Source organism: Embiotoca jacksoni, unplaced genomic scaffold, assembly GCF_022577435.1.
Source record: "Embiotoca jacksoni isolate LCO1_2020_lvr unplaced genomic scaffold, fEmbJac1.0.p SCAF_8, whole genome shotgun sequence".
Taxonomy (NCBI): domain Eukaryota; kingdom Metazoa; phylum Chordata; class Actinopteri; family Embiotocidae; genus Embiotoca; species Embiotoca jacksoni.
In genome coordinates this window covers 13,562,809-13,584,358 of record NW_027185436.1, presented here as the reverse complement: position 1 = coordinate 13,584,358, position 21,550 = coordinate 13,562,809, and the positions used below count along the sequence as shown (strand labels likewise).

The following is a 21,550-nucleotide window of genomic DNA, read 5'->3' as shown; positions in this document are numbered from 1 at the left end:
AAACACACAGAAGCATACAATGTCTGCACACATAAAGTTATGTTTTAGTTAATACAAAACAGAGAGGTGTCAGGAGGTAAAATGAACCCTTTTATTGTCCATCATTCACACAAGTTTGTGTGTCACTTTGGAATGGATCTCTGTCTCTCTCTCTCTCACACACACACACACACACACACACACACACACACACACACACACACACACACACACACACACACACAAAGACAACACAATATTCATGGTTCAATCACAGCTCCTCAAACATACTATCACTCAGCTGCCAGTTCTACTAATTCAATTTTTTTGTTCTAACAAATAAATCCCCTGAAAATTTACCATATTTTTTTACATACAAAACCGTCAACTCTTCCTTGATGTCAAATTTAGTAAATATTAAACTAAAACAAATTCAAAATATATTCAAATATCCCCTCTGTTGTGCGTGCCAACCATCACCTCTCTTTGTGTTGTATTTTACTTCATCTGATCACGAAGCCAGTTTCTCAGAGGCTCTAGGTTCCTCTGAACCCAGCGAACATTTTTCTGCACATTTTCTAGGGACATCTGAGTAACTCTCAGCTGAGAAGCCTGTTCTCTGATGGACTCAAAGAACAACTGCACCTGTCAAACACACACATTTACACAAAAAAAGAATACAAGTGAAAATTAGACAAAATTCATAAACCAAGTTTGCAAACAATAGTGTGGGTAATTTTGCATTTTTGCATGTTTCGAGTCTAAATTCAGGTGTAAAACAGTATTACTGCCATAGTATTTAACCCTAATTTGACTTTTTATGGGAAATTGTATAGAAAAAAAAAGATCAAAACATACCAATTAACCTTTGAAAAATACTGTCAATAGAAGCGAGATTTCTGATATTGCCAGTGCCAGTGTCAAGTAATCTAAATATATTGACTATATTACCTTCCAGAATACAAAGTACATCAACATTTAGTAATGTATTTACTTCAGTGAGTTCCTCTGGGGATGAAAACTGGCTTGTGGTGCCCATGATGATGTTTCGAATACAAAATGAGCCTAGCTGGAACCTGAAGGTGAGAAAAACAACAGAGGACAGTCACAGACAAATATATATGAATGTCTAGTATTTGCTTGTGGAATGAAAAGCTCCTTATGAAATCAAAAATCTGCATCTTTTGTTACTGGACTGCACAGAAGCCTTTAGAAAGCTGTGTTTTACTGGTTGGATCTGATTCACACAAGTTTAAAGAGTAAAAGGCAGTTTTTACATATACACACTTGGAAACATGTTACCGTCTGTAAAAGAGCATTTTTATGGCATCACATGTTTTGACTGATAGGTCATACACAGTGTCTTCATCATATTATACTAACTTTTGCACCAGTGTGTCCCAGTTTTTTTTGACAAAGTTCCATACGAGGTGATGTCCCCGCGGGTTCCTGGCCACCATCAGGATGAGCGTGGACAGGTCCTGCGATCGAATTACCTTCCCCTCCAGACCAAGTTCCAGCAGTCTGCAACACAGACACATTGTCTTTGTTCTCTAGCGTCTGCAGCATTCATGTCACTTCTATATGTCCCCTGTATAAGCTTTACTTGAGTTTACTAAGCATTTCTGTACTAATGACTGGCATGTTTTGGCAACAGCACTGTGATACAATACTCCATGACTGCCACAAGATGGCAGCATTAACTGTTTAAAAAAACAGAAGGTAGAAGACAGACAGTACCTTTGTAGTTTGTTGGTGTCTCTACTCCTGGTCAAGGCAAACAGGATCTTGTGTTTTTGTGCTCCAGAAAGGGAAATCTTATAGGTGTGTAAGAGTGCGGCCCAGCCGTGGTCATCCTGAGCTCCTTCTGAATATACTGTCTCTGCCACGTCTGTAGGCAGACTAGAGTAAACACAAGCAGAGGAGTGCTTATTAGGAATACAATGAAATATCAAATTTGACTGATAAGGATGTGTGTTAAAATATAATTTAGACTGACTTCAGAGTTCCGTTGGACTGAAGCCAGTCTTTGAAGTGCTGACGTGCCCGCTCTAGACACAGAGGGTCATCCAGGTGACATGCCAATGACAAGATGTCTGACCTCAGCCGCCGCTCTGACACAGAGCCGCTGTCACTCCACGTCTGCTGGTCAATGACGGCACGGAAAAATTGCAGGATGTACATCTGTACAAAAAGAAACACAGAAACAGCATCCCACAGGAACTCAATATCTCACTCACATACATTACATGCATGCTGTGTACTCTTGTCTTCTTACCGCCAGGTTGTGTGTTAAATCAAGCTCATTCCTTTTTTCAATTATCTGGTAAAATGATTCCAGATAACCCAGTCCTTGGAGGAGAGGCACTGTGTGAGTCTCGAGCTGCAGATAACCAATCAGGTCTAAAGCTTTGTTGAGCGGCAGATGACCCGCCCTATAGAGAGATACAAAAAAAATTGAAAGTTGTGAAAGTGCTATTACATGTGGATAATCAATACTGATTTCTTAAGAAAAGTTTTTTGTTTTCTGACACAGAGCCACAAACATGTGAGCACACACGTATGCTTACGTGACCAATTGAAAAGCGTTGTGTATCAAGTGAGTCCTGTCTTTGTAGCTCAGAGCAGTGTGGTTTTCCCTCAGTAGTTTGGTCATCACATCCCAACCGCCGTCCTCGTAATGAACCACATAATAGCCTGTCATGTCAGAGTTTAACTTCACCCAGCTCGCTTCTTCTCCAATGTCTATACTGTCTGAATAAAACATACACAATAAAAGATAAGACAGAAAGGCACCAAAAAGTTGTAACATATTATATGTAGCATATTCCCTCCAACCCCTTACCTGTGGGCGATGTCATCAGGTGTCTGTGGATGGTGCTGGAAACATCTGTCTTGTATGTCAGAGGGATATGCCAAAGGAAACTGTACAAGAAAAGAGAGTATTCATTTAAAAATGTAGACTGTCAAGTTTAAACCTCAGTAAACTTGCCTAAACTAAACAGTAGAATAAAATGCGCAAAATTACCCCTGTTGCAGCGAGGACCACAGCGGGTCAGAGGGCAGCACTGTTCTCAGAAACCTGTCCTGTCTAAGCTGCAGATGAGGCCCCTTCCTAGTTACAGTTACCAGAGGAATACCTTTCTGCAGAGTCCAAGTCTTCATGATGGCTGTAAGGTCCAGATGTTCCCCTGCAAACAGGTACTGGAGGAGACGGTACACTGAAGATCAATTCATGTGACCACAACCTTACAAACTCCAGTATGTGAAATTTACATGAGGAAACCAGTGAAGAGAGCCCAGTAAGTTGATGCTTAAAGGTTTACTTACTGCATTCTTGGGGGCCTGGTCACTGCTGTAACAGTGTTTTCCTGAAATAAAGTCCTCCTCCGAGCATGTCTGAAAAACAAAATCGAACATTTCCTTTTAACTGTTAAAAAATACACAAATCACAAGCACCTTACATTTCTTATTATATATAGTACACTGGAGTTTTTCATAGGTTTGGATGTGATCTTTCCACCTCCATAGCAGCTATTGGCTCCAAGTACCTTCAGCACAGTTAGAAAATTAACTTTGAGAGACTTTGAACTTGCTTGATATCAGTAATCCATCGCAGTGAACACCACGTCTGCTTTTATTTTCAGCCATGTTTTCTTACGGTTTTCTGAAAACACCATGCATTCTTTTTAAAACGAAATGCCTCACCAAAGACAAGACAAACAAACTTTAACTGCAGTGAAAACAGGCATAATGTTCACTGTCATTAAATATCTACTTTAAGTAACATTTAAGTCTCAGCAAAGTGATGTTTGCACCATGGAAAACAATAGCTGTCTGGAAGGAAGGGAAACACATCAAAAGTCTAAAACACTGCAGTTAGCAGAAATGTAGTCTGCCTGATTTGTAATTAATATATGGGGTAAAAAGTTTTGTGTTTTTTTTTAATTAAAGAAAAAGATGGACCTCATTGATATATATAGAAGAAAAAAGAACAAATTAAATGTACGAGCTCTGAAAAAGGACTCATCACTCTCTGTTCTTTGTCTGATCGTTTTAAGGTCATAAAAAGATGAGCAGTTGATGTCTAAAAGCAGAAGGACATATCTTGATGAGAACAGCCTCCTTGCTATTTTCTCTTTAGTTCAAATTAAAAAGTTCTCTATTCACTACATTCCGTTTTGACAATATGAACTACAGTTCAATCAGGCCTTTTTGATTTACTACGTACAAGATGAAATAAAACCACAAAGTGCATTACATTGTTAATGTAATTTAGGTTCTTACATTGGCTAGACTGTCCCACAGGTCCTGATTGTGTGCATTTCTGTAGCTGTACTTGCGCAGGTATCGCACTATCCCACTCTGAAACACGTCATCTGTCAGAAAGTGTCGCAGCATGTGCAGGACACACGCTCCCTTGAAAGAGGCGGAGAAAAGGATTAATTTAGTGATGAACCCAGACATTCTATGAAGGCTGGAGTGAGCACGTGTCAAGGTTTTGTTTGTCCCAAATGTGAAAAATTAGATTTTTCTGTTCAGCAAAATAATATAACTCACACATTTATCTTTACTGGCTATTTTCCATCATTTTCACACATGAAAAGTGAGTCATTTAACTTTTTTAGTTGATGAAGATAATGTTATCGATCACCAATTTTGCAGACAAATTTCCACAGATGATATAGTCCTAATGAATGACCATTATCCATTTTGTAATGCTCTTTAGAACAAAAAGACCAAAAGCATACTTTGTCATAGGAAACTGTGTCAAACATCTCTTTGATCTGAGTGGGGTTCTCTGCCGGGCTGGATATTGGCCGAGAGGAGTTCAGTGAATCATAACCGACTGCTGCGAAACAGGTGTACAGCAGATATTCCTCCTGCAAGATTGGGCACAGAACATGAATATCCCTGATCTTTCTTCACCTTAATATTTATGTATCAATCAGAGAATACAGCACATACCACTTTGAGGTCAGGGTAGGTGGCTTCCACTGAAATGTACTCCATGTACCTGGCAAATCCTTCATTCAGCCAGATATCGTTCCACCACTCCATGGTCACCAGGTTGCCAAACCACTGCAGGCAAGAGTTAAATTTTACCCCTCTGCATTGACTATTTCTATAATAAAATGATTCATGAACTAAACAAACACTTAATCTTGCATGTCAGTGTGCAGATACACTGTCGTACTCTCACCTGATGTGCAAGCTCATGTCCAATCACCATAGTAACCCAGAGTTTATCAGAAACAGAGGACATGAGGGGGTCAAAGAGAAGGCTGGTCTCTCTGTAGGTGGTCAGACCCCAGTTCTCCATCGCACCGGACTCAAAGTCTGGGATGGCTATCAGATCTGAGAGAGGGAAAACATGGGTTGGGAGGCAGAAAGTGATAGAGTGAAGAGGAGAAAGATGAAATACTTTGTGGTTTGGTTCCAGAATTTTTTTTTATTAAAAGATGGTTCACCTTGTTTGGGTAAAGGGTAGCGGATGTTGAAATACTCCTCATAGAAGTCTAGCATTTTGACAGCAACCTCCAGGGCATAGTGGGTTTGCAGCCACTTCTCAGGTGCAGCATAGATGGATACCTACCGTGCATAAAGACACAAACAATCATACCAACATTTATGACTAAGAGAGGGTAATATTTAGGGACAAAATATGAATATTTAAAGAGACTACACCTGCACTCCAGAAGATGTTGTTGCAGTGACAGACTTGAAGTCACAGATGACAAATGCTACAAGGTACGTGCTCATCTTTACACTTGCAGCAAACTGATCCTCAAGCAAGCCGTCATTTACTTCAACTGTCTTCACCTGAAACAAACAAACTCTTAGCTGTTGCCTTCTTTCACATACCATTAAATATGTGTGTGTGTGTGTGTGTAAAAACGCATACAACTTACTACAGGCATGTTGGACAGAGAAATGTGCACCGGCCTCCTCCTGATTCGTACAGAGAAATTGGCTTTGAAGCTTGGCTCATCGAAACAAGGGAAAGCCATTCGAGCACTTGTGGGCTCAAAGTGACTTGAAGCTAAGGTTCTGAAAAGAGACAGCAGAAGATACTACTGTACTTGTGTTGCAGTTGTAACACACCCGTATGTGCTGGACAACTCCCTATGCATACTGGACCTTGTATGCGGACCTCGTCTTACCTGATCTCTCCTGTAGCGCTTTTGTAGGTGCTTTTATAGAAGCCATAGAAACCTTCAGCAAGCTCTGCCCCAAACTCAATATACAGGAAATACTTGTGCCCACTGCTGAGCACCCTGGGAGAGAAAATGCCTATCTGCTCATGCGAAGGGTTATGAAGAACTGGAAGAACCTAGAACAGGAGGAGATGATTGGATCTGTATTGTAGGTAACAATAAAAAAATTTTTTTTGAAAAAGCTGATCTGTAGTCACAACTACCTGGTCAGACAGATGAGTGAGGTTCTGGTCTAAAATGGTGGCCTTGGAGATCTGCAAACCCTTGCTGTGTAATACAACCCAGTTTGTATTGTTCTGGACATCAATTTGGATCTGTACTGAGCCAGTGAAAATGAGACTTGTGAGGTTGGGGTGCAGGACGATGTGATAGTGAAGAGGGATGATGTACCTGAGAAAAAGAAACACATGTCACTTCTTTAATAAATGACTGAAAAAACAGGTGTCTGGCAATTTTTTTGTTCATTTCTTAAATGGAGCTGCTGCGAAACAAGTGTGAGGCAAACCTTGGCAGGCGAAGACGGCTCCAGGGGAATGACAGATTATCAGTACTTAAAGGAGATGGCTCTCCTGCAGGATGAGGAGGGCTTGACGCATGTTGTGAGCTCTGGGTGGGCTGAGACCCAACCAGAGACACACTGAATAGAGACAGCACCAACAGCCTTGCTGAGACCATTGCAGAGGAAATGTCCTTTCACCACAGATGTATTAAAAAAAAAAAGCCAACTCGTGTTATAGGCTGACAGCTAGTGGATATCACACGTTCAAATCCCAAACACAGGCAACAACTTCTTCTCTTAAACCTGAAAGACACAAATGGAAGATTAAGAACACACAAACCTCCCAGCATTTACTCAGACAAGCCCATAATGCCCCCTGTGCTTTCGTAGAGGTCAGCCAAGTTTGACTTCCTGCTTCAAAGGTCACAATCTTCACTGAAAAACCTGGACAGACATTAATGGATTCAGTGGTTCCTGCTTACTGAAACAAAGACCTTTCCATCTGCAACATTTACTCTTCACTCAGTGCCCTAAATCTTCATTTACTGGCTACTTGCCATGCAAGGATTGTAAAAAAAATATTTTTACATTACCTGGGCTGCACTGAAGCACCTGCTCAGTTAATTCTGGCTAACTGAGATTTGCTGACAATTAGGCCACAATACATCTCATCCTGAGGGAGGCTCAAACATGTGACAAAAACACCACATGATTTTCCGTGTGGACAAAACAAGATGAGGACGCAGCTATAACTGTAAGGTGACAACAGCTGCAGGAGCATAGCTGTGGTTCAATTCAGTTTGCAGGCCTGCCAGTTGTGTTGAAAGGATAAAGCTGTTAGTTACAACCTCTGAGTTCACCAGAAATACATCAGACCGACTGTAAAGCTAAGACATTACATTACAGTTTGTAAAATAATGCTTATTTAAATGTCCTGTTGTAAAGTTGTGAATGTGAAGCCTTACCTCGATCATTTTAGCTTCAACATGCTGCTTCCTTAATGTCCCTGCCATTAAGTTTCACTTTCTCTTTTTAGCTTTCAAGCACCCACCCACAACAGTTACGTGCGTGTGTGTGCGTGTGTGTGTGTGTGTGTGTGTGTGTGTGTGTGTGTGTGTGTGTCTGTGTGCGTGCGTGTGTGTGTGTATGAAAGAGAGAGAGAGACAAACAGATTCGTCGTTGGTTACGTGTGTGCAGGTGTAACCTACAAGAGTGTTGTCTCATGTCCGGGGTGTGTTGATATGATCAGTTTCTCACCTCAGATCTAACAGCCGTAGGCAGGTGTGTCTCCAGTTGTTTGAATTATTCTTCACTGACTTTCTCTTGTCCACGGTAATGGTGTCCTGTCCTTAGTTTTCTCCCTTGTTTTTTTTTTTTTAATAAATCCAGAGCTTCACATGTGCAAGAGCTCACACAGTCTCTTCCTCTCTCTGCCTGTGTATGTGCTTGTGTGTTGGGTGTGTGTGTGTGTGTGTGTGTGTGTGTGTGTGTGTGTGTGTGTGTGTGTTGGGTGTATGGGGTGGGGGTAAGGGGGTTCCATTGTTAGTCTAAGGTCAAAACAATGAGACATGTCAAGCCCCCATAATGCAATGCTCTTGGCAAAGCCAAATGACATGCCCCGTTTCACATACTCATGCACAAGGCACACTCTCATACTCGCACACAGATCACTGTGATCACTCTAACTAAAGCAGACATGACTGAGCCAGCCAGGGGTCTCTTTTACCTTCCTATCATCTATTTATGGACAGGTAAGAGCTTTTATTATGCTGCTTTATATCATTACTAAATAGGATGACTGTTTTGTTTGGTGAAAATCATAAATGTCCACAGTACAGACTTTTAAGAGGGACTTATGGGGTTCTGTTTAAAGCATGACTTCTAGATTTCAGTTTAATCTGAGACTGTTAAAAGTCAACTGAAGTTAAGTCAGTATTATTTATGGAGGCCAAAAAAAACTTGCACAATGTACAGTACTCTCCAAACTTAAGGGTTTAAATGAACTGTAGTGCAAGCTGACATTAGTACTGACTCCTTCTACTGCAATTATTATTACATTAAAATCACAGTCAACTGCAGCACAAAAGCGAATGAATACATCTCGAGGTGTGCCTGGCAATATTATTAAATAAAACAGTTACAATATTATTGTAACTTTATAAGCAAAAAAACCAAAAATGTTTAAAGAGAATGTCTCATATTTGCAAGTACAACGTACTATACAACTTGTGTGCCTCAGTGCAACAATGCATTGCATTGCAGCCACAGAACAAGATCTCTCCCCATCCTAAACCTATGATCCTCTTCATGTGATCCTCTGTCCTCCACCTGGGTCAGGTGGGGTAGAAGGGGATGTCCTGGCATCTCTGGCCCCTCCGGTCCACCTGTCAGGGGAACGACTTGGCTGGACCCTGCTGATCTGCATGGTGAGTGACTTCAAGAGAGGGCACCTAGAGGTCAGCTGGAGCTCAGCATCAGAGGGCCACATGTCCACCGCACCATACAGCATTGGTGTAACCAGGAAGCATCATGGCCATAACGCTGTAGCCATAATCACAGTAGCAACCAGTAACTGGCCATCGTACCGTTGCTCTGTAAATCACAGAAAACACTCAAAAGTCAGGAGGAGACACCACACAACCTATTCAGGTAAAGCTGATCACATGCAAGCATATCAGAGTGAAAGTTTTGTAAATTCGCAGCTTGAATTATTTTTCATTAAGCCTTTAACACATTGTTATCATTTTAGGTGACAAGATTAGCTGTGAGGATGAGGACACAATAGGTAAATTTTTGTTATTTGTAAACAATCAGAAAAAAATTACCTGAGTGTCAAACAGATGCCTCATTGGTCTGTGCTGTTTGTTCTCTAGATGTTGATGTGTGGACAAACACAGTGGTTGTACTTTCTATGAGGCTGCTTTTCATGAAGATCCTTGTCTTTAACACTCTGATGACCATCTATGTTGTGATTAAGTGGTAAGTGCCTGTGTGTGATCAGTATTAACCAAAGAAACATGCAGCACATGTACTCTGAAGGTAACTGGGATGTCATTCATTCTTATAGATGTAACATACAGGATATGGCGTTGTCTTAAAAGTGTGGGAAATTTAATTATTTCATATGTTGTATGTCTTAACAGTGTATTTGGCTTTTCAGATAGATGGAAATGGAGCATTTCTGATGCACAATGTGACCCAGAAAGGAAAACCCAGAGAGGGGAACTTTTTTCTTGTCTGAAGCCGACAACTCGAGGATTTCTGCACTGATTTCATCCTATCGGCTGCCTTATGAAGATGTTTTTTTACAGTGAGCCTTTTGAAAAGTTACATGAATTAAATGGGAAAGGATCCACTGTCAAGACTATAGGAGCAGGCCATGTTGTGATGCTACAAATCTTTAGTGGCACATCGACATTGCAGGTGTTGCCGAGTGTGGCAGTTGAAAGAGGATTGTGTTTGTGAGGCCAGACCTGATATCTGATCGAGCCCTAACCTCAGACAGATGGTTTAATGCTCTTACTGTTACATATTTGTGTGTGTGTTTATGAGAAAGGATATGCGAGTACAGTCTCACTCATATCTAATGCTGAATTCCTTGAATTACCAAACTGTGGGGGAATATTGAGGTTTTTGTAAGTTTACAAATAAACATAATTTTCTATTTTTAATATCTTCACTTTTTTATTCTGAAATTAATAAACAGGAAGTGAGCATGGACTGTTTTGACTTTATTGGTTGTTTTTTTTAAAATAAAACACTGGCACACCGTTTGTTTCCTCCATTTTTTTTTTTTGAGCGCCTTGAGTAACACACTGACATAGCAACAAAGCACCACTAAGTGGCAGTACAATCACATTTGACATTTTTTTTTTAAATTATTATCCAACAGCAAGAATATGGAGCTTAACTTCCTCTACAGGACACTACGTTCATAAATAAGTTAAGTATTTCAACATTGACCAGTCACTCTTCACCAAACCAACACTCACACATGATGTAAGAGATCACAATGCCAAAAATGGAGATTAAGCTTATATGGTCAAACAAATTGGGCATAATTATACAGAATGTTACATGTTACAAAGGCTCATAGTCTTAAAAGTTGACATTTCTACCAGGAATCAAATTCTCACAACATAGTGCTGAGGCACATACCCCTGCATGGTGTGGGGAAGTTTTTCAGTAATTCGCAGTGTTTTTGTCCCCAGTATCTTACATGTATCCCAAATAAGGAGCAGCTGGTCAGCTCCAGCAGAGAGAGAAAAGCAGTCTACAGTAGTAAGTTAACAGGGGAGTAAGAGACTTTGGGGGGACGGGGGGAGAAAGGTGTTGGTTTGGTGGCGAGTTGTGATTTCCTTAGTACATAAAAACCAAACATTATCTGTCTTTGGCTCAAATTATAACAACAAAAATCCGCTGAGTAGAAAACACGAGCTGGTACAGTCACAGCGTCTTGGCAAAAAGGTGAGAATACCTGTAATGTGAGTCAGATGATTTAAAAACACATTCAAACATGTCGCACTCACATTTAGTCAAATGAAACACTGACCCACCCACGCACACATACACACACACATATCTTTGAAATCAGGACTGAGAGAAAGCAACAAACTCATCATAGCAACAGAATAGTACTGATGGCATTTGCTGTGACAATATCAAAATACATTCAACAGAAATGCTCACATTGACTGACTTAAAATAAGACGCTGAAAGAATGAGGCATTTTAACAAAAATGGCAGCTCCTACTATTCAACCTACTTTTACTATAAAAGGACCAAAAACCGAATTACAAACCTCCAAAACTCAAGCCATTGTAGGTTTTGTTGGAGGATAGCAAGTGAAAGGAAGAAACACTGATGTGGATTTGTGAGAAAAACTTAAAATAAAGTGCTTTTGATAAAATAAAACATCCTCTCTCTGAGGTATTAAAAATAAATCACATCAAATGGCACAAAAACAAACTCTACACCATTACACTGTGCACTGAAGACAAAATTAACTATTTACAATCAGTTCACCCAAACAGAAACATTTGTGTCATTGTCGATTGCGTTCTACTCAAAGACGAAGACAGATTGTAGAAGCCGTCATCACATCACCTTTGTTTTTCACCTCCGTAGGGCTGAATTCTGACATACATGGTACGATGCAGTTAGTGTTGCCAGTTTCTCCTGTGCCCAGTGAAAGGTCAGTCACCTCCTCTAAAAAAACCTTCTAGTTCCCAGTAACTGTCCGGCCAGCTGTTTCCTCTCTGCATGAGAGAGGAATCAGTGCTCAGTATCAGTGCTATGCAAAAACTCCCAAAGCTTTCTCTCTAGTGCACACACATACACAAGCCTACATTCACGCAGGCACAAACAAAAACTCCCACTCTTACATCAAAGCAGCGATCAGGGCGCACAGAAGAAGCAGAGCAAGCCGTTTGATAGGTTGAGGATCAGAGAGTAAGGTGGAGGTGGCAAAGCCGCGGGGGTAGATCCTCCATCTGTCTCGGTGTGGATGGAGACTCTCCATGTCCTTCTGGGCGCTGTATGCCGCCACTGTGAAGTTGGCATCCCCGGTGGTCAGGAGATCAAACACACAGGAGTGGAAGTAAATGTCCGGCACCTCTAGCTGCTCCCTGCAGCGCTCCTTCGCCCCCTCCACACCAAAAACCTGCGCGGCACCGTAGGGGGATGCTTGTGTCTGTGAAGCGTAGCCGGGCCGACGCAGCTGCTGAAGCTGAAGGCCTAGCGCAGGAGGGGAGAGCGGCAGGGGGAGGTGCCCTGCCTGGTCGATGCGTTCTCCGCTAGGGCAGCCATTCAGACAGAGTTGCAGGTCCTGGGTGGCATCGTAGGCCTGAGACAGCTCCTCTGGGATGCGTACCGCCAGGGTCAAGTAGCGCCCCAACTGCCGGACAATTACAGTTACACCAATGTAGCCGGCGTGCAGCTCCACATGGTTCCCTGGGCTGCGCTCAGAGATCCACAGAGCCCGGACCTTCCCAGTTGCACCGTCTGCACCAGCAGAGGTGTGGATGGGGTCTCCGCTGCTCACGGTTCCATCATCAAAGGCAGCAGGGAGGTTGTCTGTGACGGCCTGATAGACCCTCTGGTCTGTACAACCCTCATAGGGCTTGAAGATGATGGTGATCTACAGAGGGAGCAACCATCTGTTAGTGACATTTGGGTTTAAAGTGTTTTCAGTGAATGACAATTTCAAAATAAAAGTATTGATATAGGGTTCACAATTACAAAGGCAATGCATTAGTTTTAGTTATAGATCAAACAGCTTCCATGGAGTTGATGAATAAAGCTGAATCTGACGTCAGTTAATTGATTAGTCAACCTGAAACTATTGTTACTATTTTGATGATAAATTGATAATTCAAGTCACTTTTCAGGCAAAGCTACAACAAAATATCTTCAGGATTTTGACAGCTGGACAAAGTAAGCAATTGCGAGCTTAGATTTTTTTTTTTTTTTTTTTTTTTTTTTTTTTTTTTACATGTTACAGACTGGATAATTAAGCAGCATATCAAGAAACTTAACTGATTATGAAAATAAATATTTGTTATTTTTCTTTGTTTCGCGTTGTTGTAAATTGAGAATGCATTTTGCTTTCATTATGAATTAAGAAAATTGAGGAAAAAAAAATCACAAGACAGGTAGAAGCAAAAAGGAATCTCACACTTACACACTCAAATATTAACATTCACCCATTTCATAGGTTATTGACTCTCATCACACCACATTTGAGAAATGACTTAATGACTTTTTAACAAGTTGCAATTTGACACAGCTATACAAACATGCTGACACACAAACGTGCACACACACACACACACGCACGCACGCGCACACACACACACACACACACACACACACACACACACACACACACACACACACACACACACACACACACACACACACACACAGGGCTCCAGTGGTGAGTGGAAGCCATGGTGGATGCAGGGTGTGGTGTGAGCATTACGGTTAGCACTAGCATCATAGTTCCGGTGAATGGCTGCTTTGTTCACATGACAGCCGTGAGGAATGAGGCCTGGCAGACCATTAAGCCTGGAGGGCTGTTAATGTGTGTGTGTGTGTGTGTGTGTGTGTGTGTGTGTCCCTAATAATCGTGACTAATAACTTGCCCCACCTCTGACACAAGGTCAGACCTTCAGCTCCACAGTGCAGCAACCCTACTATTTGTTCAGTGTGTGTGTGTTTCTGCCAGTGTGTACATGACTAAGTGTATGCATGGGTGTGTATGTGCTTTAATAATTAAAGCTATCGACTAAGCTAGAGAGGGCAGATCATCGAGGGAAACATCAACATTGCTTCTTTAACACCACAAAGATCACCTTGTGTGGCTCGTCATGCATTTGGTGTTGTGTGTATATGCGTGTGCGAGTGTCTTTTCTGCTGTACAGGGACCTTTAACACTCCTAGTGCTTTAAGCTGAGTGCAAGGAGTGCCACTTATGAACTTATGAGGCACACAAATGCTTGCAAACACACACATGAGTAAACAGTGGGTCCTTTCACATGTTATTAGAGGTCAGGCTATATACAGCCATTAACCAAGTTAGGTTTCCAACACTGCAGCAGTCACAAGAGACAGTCACAAGATTGAGGCTGTTTGCCTCACACCTGTGAGTGCAAGAGTGAGAGACACAGAGAACGAGACAGAAAGAGAGAGTAAAGTAGAGCAGAGCGAGTGAGGGTGTTTTCCAGTCACACACACTGATAAGATTTCTTACTTCGAGGCACAGAAAAGCAACTTAGAGATCATTATAGAAACACACACACAGAAATAAACCAGATTACACCAGCTGCTCTCACTTAAGAGGCTCTCTTAGTTCTATTAACAGTAAATTAGACTCAAAAAATGCACATTTCTCTCTGCTTTAACCATTCTCACCTTATTTGTTGCTGTAGCACTGGAGCCAGAAACCACAGGAACATTAGTGACCTGCACCGAGAGATAGTCATTATCAATGAGAGGCCATGCCCCCTCCACCTTACAAGTCTGGAAGCTGTCCTGAAATGTCCTCAAGTGCGGGTCGCCGAACAGCCCGCAAAACAGATACCCAGGTTGAGAGTGGCTGTGGCCATGGTTGTGAGCGTGGGAGTGTGTGTGTGCATGCACGTGGGAGTGTGTGTGGGCGTGTTGGGTACGACTGTGGTAGTTGCAGGGCTCAGGGTGGATCTCGGGGTGCGTGGAGGATGTGGGCCCGTCTCTGGAGCAGTTCCTCTGGCTCATGAGGTCAGAGATGCCCAGCACGGCCGAGTGGAAGACCAGGTTTCCCCGGCAGGACTTGGCTGTCCTCTGGGTGCAGGCAGAGTACGCACGTAAAGCCTTGCAAAATTCAGTGTGAAAGCCATCAATGGCCGGTGTCAGGTGGGAGGTCAGGGAGACAAAGTCGGTGGTGCACTTCTGGATACGACACTGAGGGGTGGCCACTTGGCACTGACCTGGAGAGGACACACAGAAACGAGTCAGAAATACTAACAGATAGAAACACAATTATAGTAATAAAGGTGGGTGACCAGCTGTGAACAGAAGGAAATACACACATCTAAAGGATCTCACTAGAAATGGAAAGTTTGTGCAGTCACAAAAGACAACTACGGTTATTGACGGAAGACAGCTTTGATCTTAAACACACAACTTTACCAGCCTGTTACAGTCCAACCTAATAAAACTAGAAAAAGATCTAGCTGCTGATTGAACGTCTTGATCAATCAGCAGTGCCGCTCTATGAGTGCAATAAACCTGAAGAGTAATAAACCAAAGAACAGACAAAGAGGAAAGGTGAAGCACGTTTCCACAAGGAGTGAGATAATAGTGCCTGTATAGCACATAACATATCTAGTATCATAGACAGAGGGAGCAGGACAAAGCAGAGGTGCTATGTCAAGCCTATTGTGGAAATGTCAAAAAGGTGCTTCTGAGGCATTGTGTTTGTGATCCCGTGTAGCTTTAGCAGCAGAAATACATGATCAAAAATGTATCGTCAATACACAGAACTTCAGTTTTTAACCAAAAGACTGATTTCTACCCTCACATACCCGTCGGGAACAGATTTCTCGCTCTGAAATTGTTCCTGATCTTTTATCTATTTCTACATTTCTGAATGTAACAAGGGTCAACCCAGCCTTTTATATCATGGATCATCAGGGAGAGAGAGGGAGCTAGAGCGAGAAAGAGATTAGAGACCAGACCTAATGCATCAGTCACAGCGTGCTCCTATTAGATTAGGCCAGAGAGAGAGAGAGAGAGGCTCTGCAGTGTATGGGCAGCTGCACACGCACACATGCACGTGCACACGCACGCGCACGCACGCACGCACACGCACACGCACACACACACACACACACACAAATATCTGTCTTAGAAAGAATGCTGGTTGTGCTTCCGTTAGACACAGACAGTCAGTGATCTTCAGATGGAGGTATGATCTCCTAATGGCCATGCAAAAGCAGAAAGTGCACGGGTTTTTACTTAAATCAACAGATTCCCTCAATGTCACGCCACCACATAAACACACACACAAGCTGAACAGCACATTCCAGCTCTGCTTTGTAGATTTGTGTGATGAGGGTGTTGGGTGCCACCATGGGGGGGCAGCACTGCTCTGCGTTTGAGAAATCAGGGTGCAGGTATGGACCCCCACTCACACCACGCTTCAGAATCTCTCTCCTGCCTGTTAAATACCGACACCAACCCACAGATACACACACACATACACAGGCTGCCGGCCATGCCAACCACCACTGCACAGACGGTCTGAGTACTGAGGACACATTGTGTCTTTGACTGGTGCACTAACAGCCTCCTTCTTTCCCTCCTATCTGGCCTGCAATACCCAAAGACTGCTCCCGATCTAATCAGAGTGGGTTTATTCTCTTTCAGAAGGTATCAGGATCATGAGCTGCTCTAAAAAACATACAAAACGCTTATTCACTGACATTCTCCCAGTAGGGAGACGTAGCAGATAGGGAGCCAACCCTGTAACTGAAGGACTCGGGTTCAAACTCCAAACTTATAAAGGTTAAAACCTTACAGACGACAAGCCTCGGCTGAAGTTTACATCAGCTCCCACTGTGTCACTCTATTGCTGACCCTGCACTCGAACCTTCGATGAATGCATGAAGCAAGAAGAATATTTCCATATGATGATTAATAATGTTCTGAATATGATTATGTTCAATATTAAAGCACAGTTTTATTATTTTTGTTCTTCAAGGCTTCCCATGATCTCCCTTTTAATGAAGCTGTCCTCTTAAGCAGCTTTTCTAGGAAATCATAGCTGTACTTTTGTATGAAAATCCAATCTTTGCATATAAATAAGCAATTTCTGGTAAGTCAAGCCGAGGTGATGAATATGAATTGGCTAGGAAATAATAAGAGGAGAATAAAGTGCGAGGAACTAATGTTTTCAACACATTCAGAATCTGGTTTGTATCATCACCTCGGATGGAAGTGTCTGTCCAATATGTGTCCATGTCCTACGTCAACCTTCCTTTCTCATCCCGTCCTCCTCTCACATCTGACTTTATCATCTCACAAGTCTCAGATTTGCTTTTCTCTCAAACCTCATCTGTTGTAAGATGTTTTTACAGCTTGAATCCCTTGCCTCTGTCAGCACTACTCTGTTTTCAGCTTTCAGCCCTCGCAGCCTGATTCCCTAGCCAGTCTCCTCAGGCCCCTGGTCATCTCGCAGCCTCTCTTCCTGCATCCTCAGGCATCTTCTCTACCATCAGATGGATGTCAAAAGGTACCAGCTGCAGCTCCCTGGCTTGGTTTAGCGATTCTTTGTCTCCCAATCTGGCTGCCTTTCAATTTCTCTGATCTACGGAGATCAGAAAAGGATCCACTGGGATCATCTCTCAGCCGAGGGAATGGTTTGTGAAGTGCTTATTGATCACCTTGTTGTGTGCACCCTCTCACATGCTGAGCTCAAATCACACAAACAACCCTCCAAGCTTGGAGATACAAAGCTGTACAGCATGCACTCTTGACTAGACACTACGAACACTAGTCAACAATTCAAACACTCCTGCCTTCCTGTCTAAACAGACACATGGAGCTTGCAGACAGCTGGAGCAACAATGAAATATGACTAAATACCGTGAACATGTACAAGTTTTAACAAATAAAACATTCTGTTTGGCTCCAGCAACTAAATAATACACATTCTTTCCAGGTGACGCATGTATAGCAGTAAGTGCCAAGAGGGTCTTTAATGTGAAGTAGGTCTCTCTGTTCTCACCAGGCTGTGTGTGCAGAGGCAGTTTTGTCCTGCTGCCTCAGCCGTGTTAAACTAATTACTGGAGGTGTGACTGCTCAACAGACAACCGCCACTACAGCCGACCCCCTGCGCACACAGAAACACACAGCCACGGCCAAAAAAACAACAACACTGCCTTCTGGAGAGAGGACACAGTATACTGTTTTTTTCACCAAATGCAATATAGACTGACCAGCAAACAATATGGTAAATAAGAGGTCAGCAAATCAAGAGCTCTGTGTAGCCACAGAAAAAGAGTCATTTATTTTAGTGTAAGACACCTCGTGAACATTTGGCATTCTGTTAACAGACTCTTCTTTTGTTTATTTCTTTGATTTGGTTTATTTTCTATTAGGCATTTGTCTTAGATTAGGATGAGTTTATGTTGGTGATCATCAGAAGACAAAAATCCATGTACATAAAAAGAAAACTGTCAGATTTCTACGGAATGATACATTTACTCTTATCTCTTAAATGAGACTAACTGATCTTATTTTAATAACATGTCTTATGATGTATTTAATTCATCTGCATCAACCGAACATAAACTGTATTCCACAATAGATTTGGTTACACCACAGAACAACTTTTTACTTTTCATAATGAGCAAAACGCTGAAAGACTCTCCTTTCTAAATATTGTATTGAATAAATCTTGTTATATATGGAGATGAGGAGAGGCAGTCGCCCTCTTTTCCCTTCTCCTCCCCTCCTCCACGAGCCATTAAGGGGCAGACAGGAGAATGACGGCCCAGGAGAGAGGAGGAGAAACTCGATCCGTGCTCAGACTGCTGCACTGCCGCTTTCGAGAGAGCCATTGTCACGCAGCACTGGGCCAAACACAAGGATTGGCCGTACAATGATTACAAACGCTTCATAACTAATAAAGTGATCACTACCAAGTGCAACAGAGTGAAAAGTCGAGTGTTGCTGTGGTGGTTGCTGCAGCGCACAGAAATTAGTGCGAAATTGAAAAACTAAGTGCGTAAAATAGCAGATAAGTTGCGACTGTAACAGAGACAGACTAGTAGTGGTTGCAGTGTTGAAGTGTGGTGAGTTACCTATGTGAGCACCGGAGCAGAGAACGATGATCAGCAGCAGCAGTGGCCGGAAGCGGCGCACCACAGACGGGGAGGCGAGGCGCTCAGCCCCGCGGCAACGGCATCCGGCTCTCCCCATCCCCGTCCATGCAGGGCCAGGAGGGGAGAGTGACCAGACTTCCAAAGGGCGAGGAGGGGTGTTGACCAGGCCTTTTCACCTCTTCTTCTGCCTCTTGTTCCTCACTCTTCTCTCCTTCCTCTCCTCCTCGGGTGCGCAGGGGCATTAAAACACAGCTGCTCCGCGGAATGCAGGGCGGAGGGGGTGGAAAGGCAAAGAAAGGAGGAAAAACAAAGTACGACCAGAAGTCACTTCGACGACACTTTTACTTTCCCCTGGACAAATCCACACCCCACGTGATTGAAGTGAGCTCCCACCGCGGTCGGACCTTTCGCCTTGGTCGTGATCCCTCTCCTTTCGCGTCCCAAACACGCACAATCACATCGCTCCCTCCCTCAACCAGGCCGGGGTTTCTCCTCCACTCCTCCTCTTTCACTTTCTCCTCCTCCTCCTCGGCCCATCCAACAAATCAATAGAGAATCAACCAAACCCTGCTGGCGGAAAACCCGCCTACCACAGAGCGAAAGACAGAGAAAGAAAGAGAGAGCAGTCCTCACAATAAGAAGCCAGAGATAAAAGTTGTAAAAGGTTGATGAGATGCCATGAAATCACTATGTACCGAAGAGAATAGTGGATTTCTAATGTGGTGCTGCCATTTTATTTGGCAAACTGAAAGCTCATCAAGACAAAACAAAGCTTGCTTTTAGTGTTTTTAATAGATAATATTTTATCCTTCTTCTGTGAAACGCCTGTCAGAAATAAGAGATCATAATATTCTATGATTTTATCTTGCTTTTCTCCGGCAGAAAAAAAAGAATAAGAATTAAAACTGCAAGCAGTGATCTGCGGGCCCTGGCACGCTGCACGGCGGGGATCCAGCGGGTCAGGGCAGCTGGCTCCCCAACGTGCAGCACATACTATATACTCTATACTGTATACTCTATACTCTATACAATATATTATATACTACTCTATACTCTATACTCTATACTATATACTCTATACTCTATACAATATACTGTATACTGTATACTCTATATTATATAGAAAAAATAATTTTGGGTCACTTTTTGGACGACATGCTATAGTATGACTTTTTTGAATATTTCGGAAGACATAGTATGACTTTTTTTTTTTTATCATATTTTGGACAACATACTTTGGATATTTTGGATGACTTTTTTGTATCACTTTTTAGAGTATGACCTTTTTCTGAACTGACTTGCATGCCTCAAGTTACTTCTCACTGTAAGGCAACTCTAACCGGTGCACAATGAAAAAAAAAAGTGACTCTATTAGTATGACTGCACATACAAACCCGAACCTGTGTGGCTTACCCTTAGAGAGACTTGCCTTAGGGGGACTCAGCCCCTGTGAACCATGTGCCTTACCCTTACAGTGATTCTCTCTCTGTGAACCATGTGGCTTATTGAGGGGACTCGCCCTCCGTAAACCATGTGATACCTGTGTCTTCATGAGGTCGTTTCCAGCCCGGCGTCGGCATCGTAGACCGCTGGACTATCTTCGGCGCCGAAGGATGAGTCGCGGCAGGAGAAAGTGTTTCACGGAGTTCACTCAGATCGTCCAGTGACTCAACAGGTAAAAGATTCTACTTCACCAAGGTTGCTATTAATGGTTCAGATTCCACTTTGGCCTGTTGATGGTGATTCAACTTTTAGTGAAGTTGAAACGTTTGGAGAAATTGAAAAAGTTTACACTACACATTACAGGAAGATATTTAATATCACTTGAAAACACGCATATCTTCTATCCAAAGAATGTCTGCGGCAATTTTGGTTGCATTTGAATAAATATTTGTGGATGGTGGAGTTCTAGTTAGCGGTGAGCTAAAGATTTGTCACAATGCAAACTATCTCCTGGGAAGATTGGTGGTGCAGTGGTTAGCACTGTTGCCTCTCAGCTAGAAGTTTTGGGGTTATTGCCCCTCCTTTGATATAACTTAAAAAAAGAAATCATACTATGTCATGTTGTTCAAATTATGAAAAAAAAGTTATACGAGTATACTTTCGTAGATTGGTGTGAGGCGTGGCGGCCAAAAAGTGACCCAAAAGTCATTTTTGGGTCACTTTTTGGACGACATGCTATAGTATGACTTTTGGGTCACTTTTAAATAATAATTTGTATTATTTTGTTCTTTTTGTTTTTAGATGCAACATTTTGGGCTCGAAACGATCATAAAAAAAATCAATTAAAAAATATTAACATTAATTTCAAAGTAATTAAAAGTACAAGTTGACTTGAAACTCTTCATAACTTTTAATGTTGGACGATTGACTGTTTTGCTCACTGCCATGATAGCAATCTGCTTTATCAAGTCTTTGAAGAATTTGATCCACCAGCCAAATGAGCTGGATATTTAGTTGGAGAAATGTTATTAATTGATGGGTAT

At 42.3% G+C, this 21,550-nt stretch overlaps 2 protein-coding genes and 1 long non-coding RNA gene across 6 annotated transcripts; 1 reads left to right on the top strand and 2 right to left on the bottom strand.

Annotated features, from left to right (window-relative positions):
* Positions 1–69: 69 nt before the first annotated feature.
* erap2 (endoplasmic reticulum aminopeptidase 2) lies at positions 70–8,142 on the bottom strand. 4 transcript variants are annotated; one of them, XM_069138895.1, is made up of 22 exons: positions 7,662–7,715; positions 7,290–7,504; positions 6,703–6,999; positions 6,401–6,587; positions 6,144–6,313; positions 5,892–6,030; positions 5,668–5,802; positions 5,451–5,571; positions 5,183–5,337; positions 4,948–5,061; positions 4,731–4,862; positions 4,267–4,398; positions 3,310–3,378; positions 3,008–3,183; positions 2,825–2,904; positions 2,550–2,733; positions 2,258–2,414; positions 1,979–2,163; positions 1,720–1,881; positions 1,363–1,503; positions 974–1,055; positions 70–624 (listed from the first exon to the last, which is right to left on the bottom strand). In XM_069138895.1, exons 3-22 carry the CDS (start codon positions 6,870–6,872, stop codon positions 478–480), a joined length of 2,838 nt encoding a protein of 945 aa, XP_068994996.1. In that variant the 5' UTR covers positions 6,873–6,999; positions 7,290–7,504; positions 7,662–7,715; the 3' UTR covers positions 70–477. The 4 variants fall into 4 exon arrangements, with proteins under 4 accessions (XP_068994996.1, XP_068994997.1, XP_068994998.1 ...); XM_069138896.1 differs by lacking the exons at positions 7,290–7,504; positions 7,662–7,715 and adding an exon at positions 7,954–8,142; XM_069138897.1 differs by lacking the exon at positions 7,290–7,504 and having other exon boundaries at positions 7,662–7,718.
* A 228-nt stretch (positions 8,143–8,370) lies between these two features.
* On the top strand, positions 8,371–10,426 carry LOC138191627 (uncharacterized). Its single transcript, XR_011177744.1, has 3 exons — positions 8,371–8,447; positions 9,034–9,122; positions 9,857–10,426. It is a non-coding gene; the product is annotated as an uncharacterized lncRNA (long non-coding RNA).
* rgmb (repulsive guidance molecule BMP co-receptor b) lies at positions 10,407–19,555 on the bottom strand. Its single transcript, XM_069138541.1, has 3 exons — positions 19,044–19,555; positions 14,611–15,164; positions 10,407–12,835 (listed from the first exon to the last, which is right to left on the bottom strand). The coding sequence occupies exons 1-3, from the start codon at positions 19,159–19,161 to the stop codon at positions 12,077–12,079; spliced, it is 1,431 nt and encodes a 476-aa protein (XP_068994642.1). The 5' UTR covers positions 19,162–19,555; the 3' UTR covers positions 10,407–12,076.
* Positions 19,556–21,550: the final 1,995 nt, after the last annotated feature.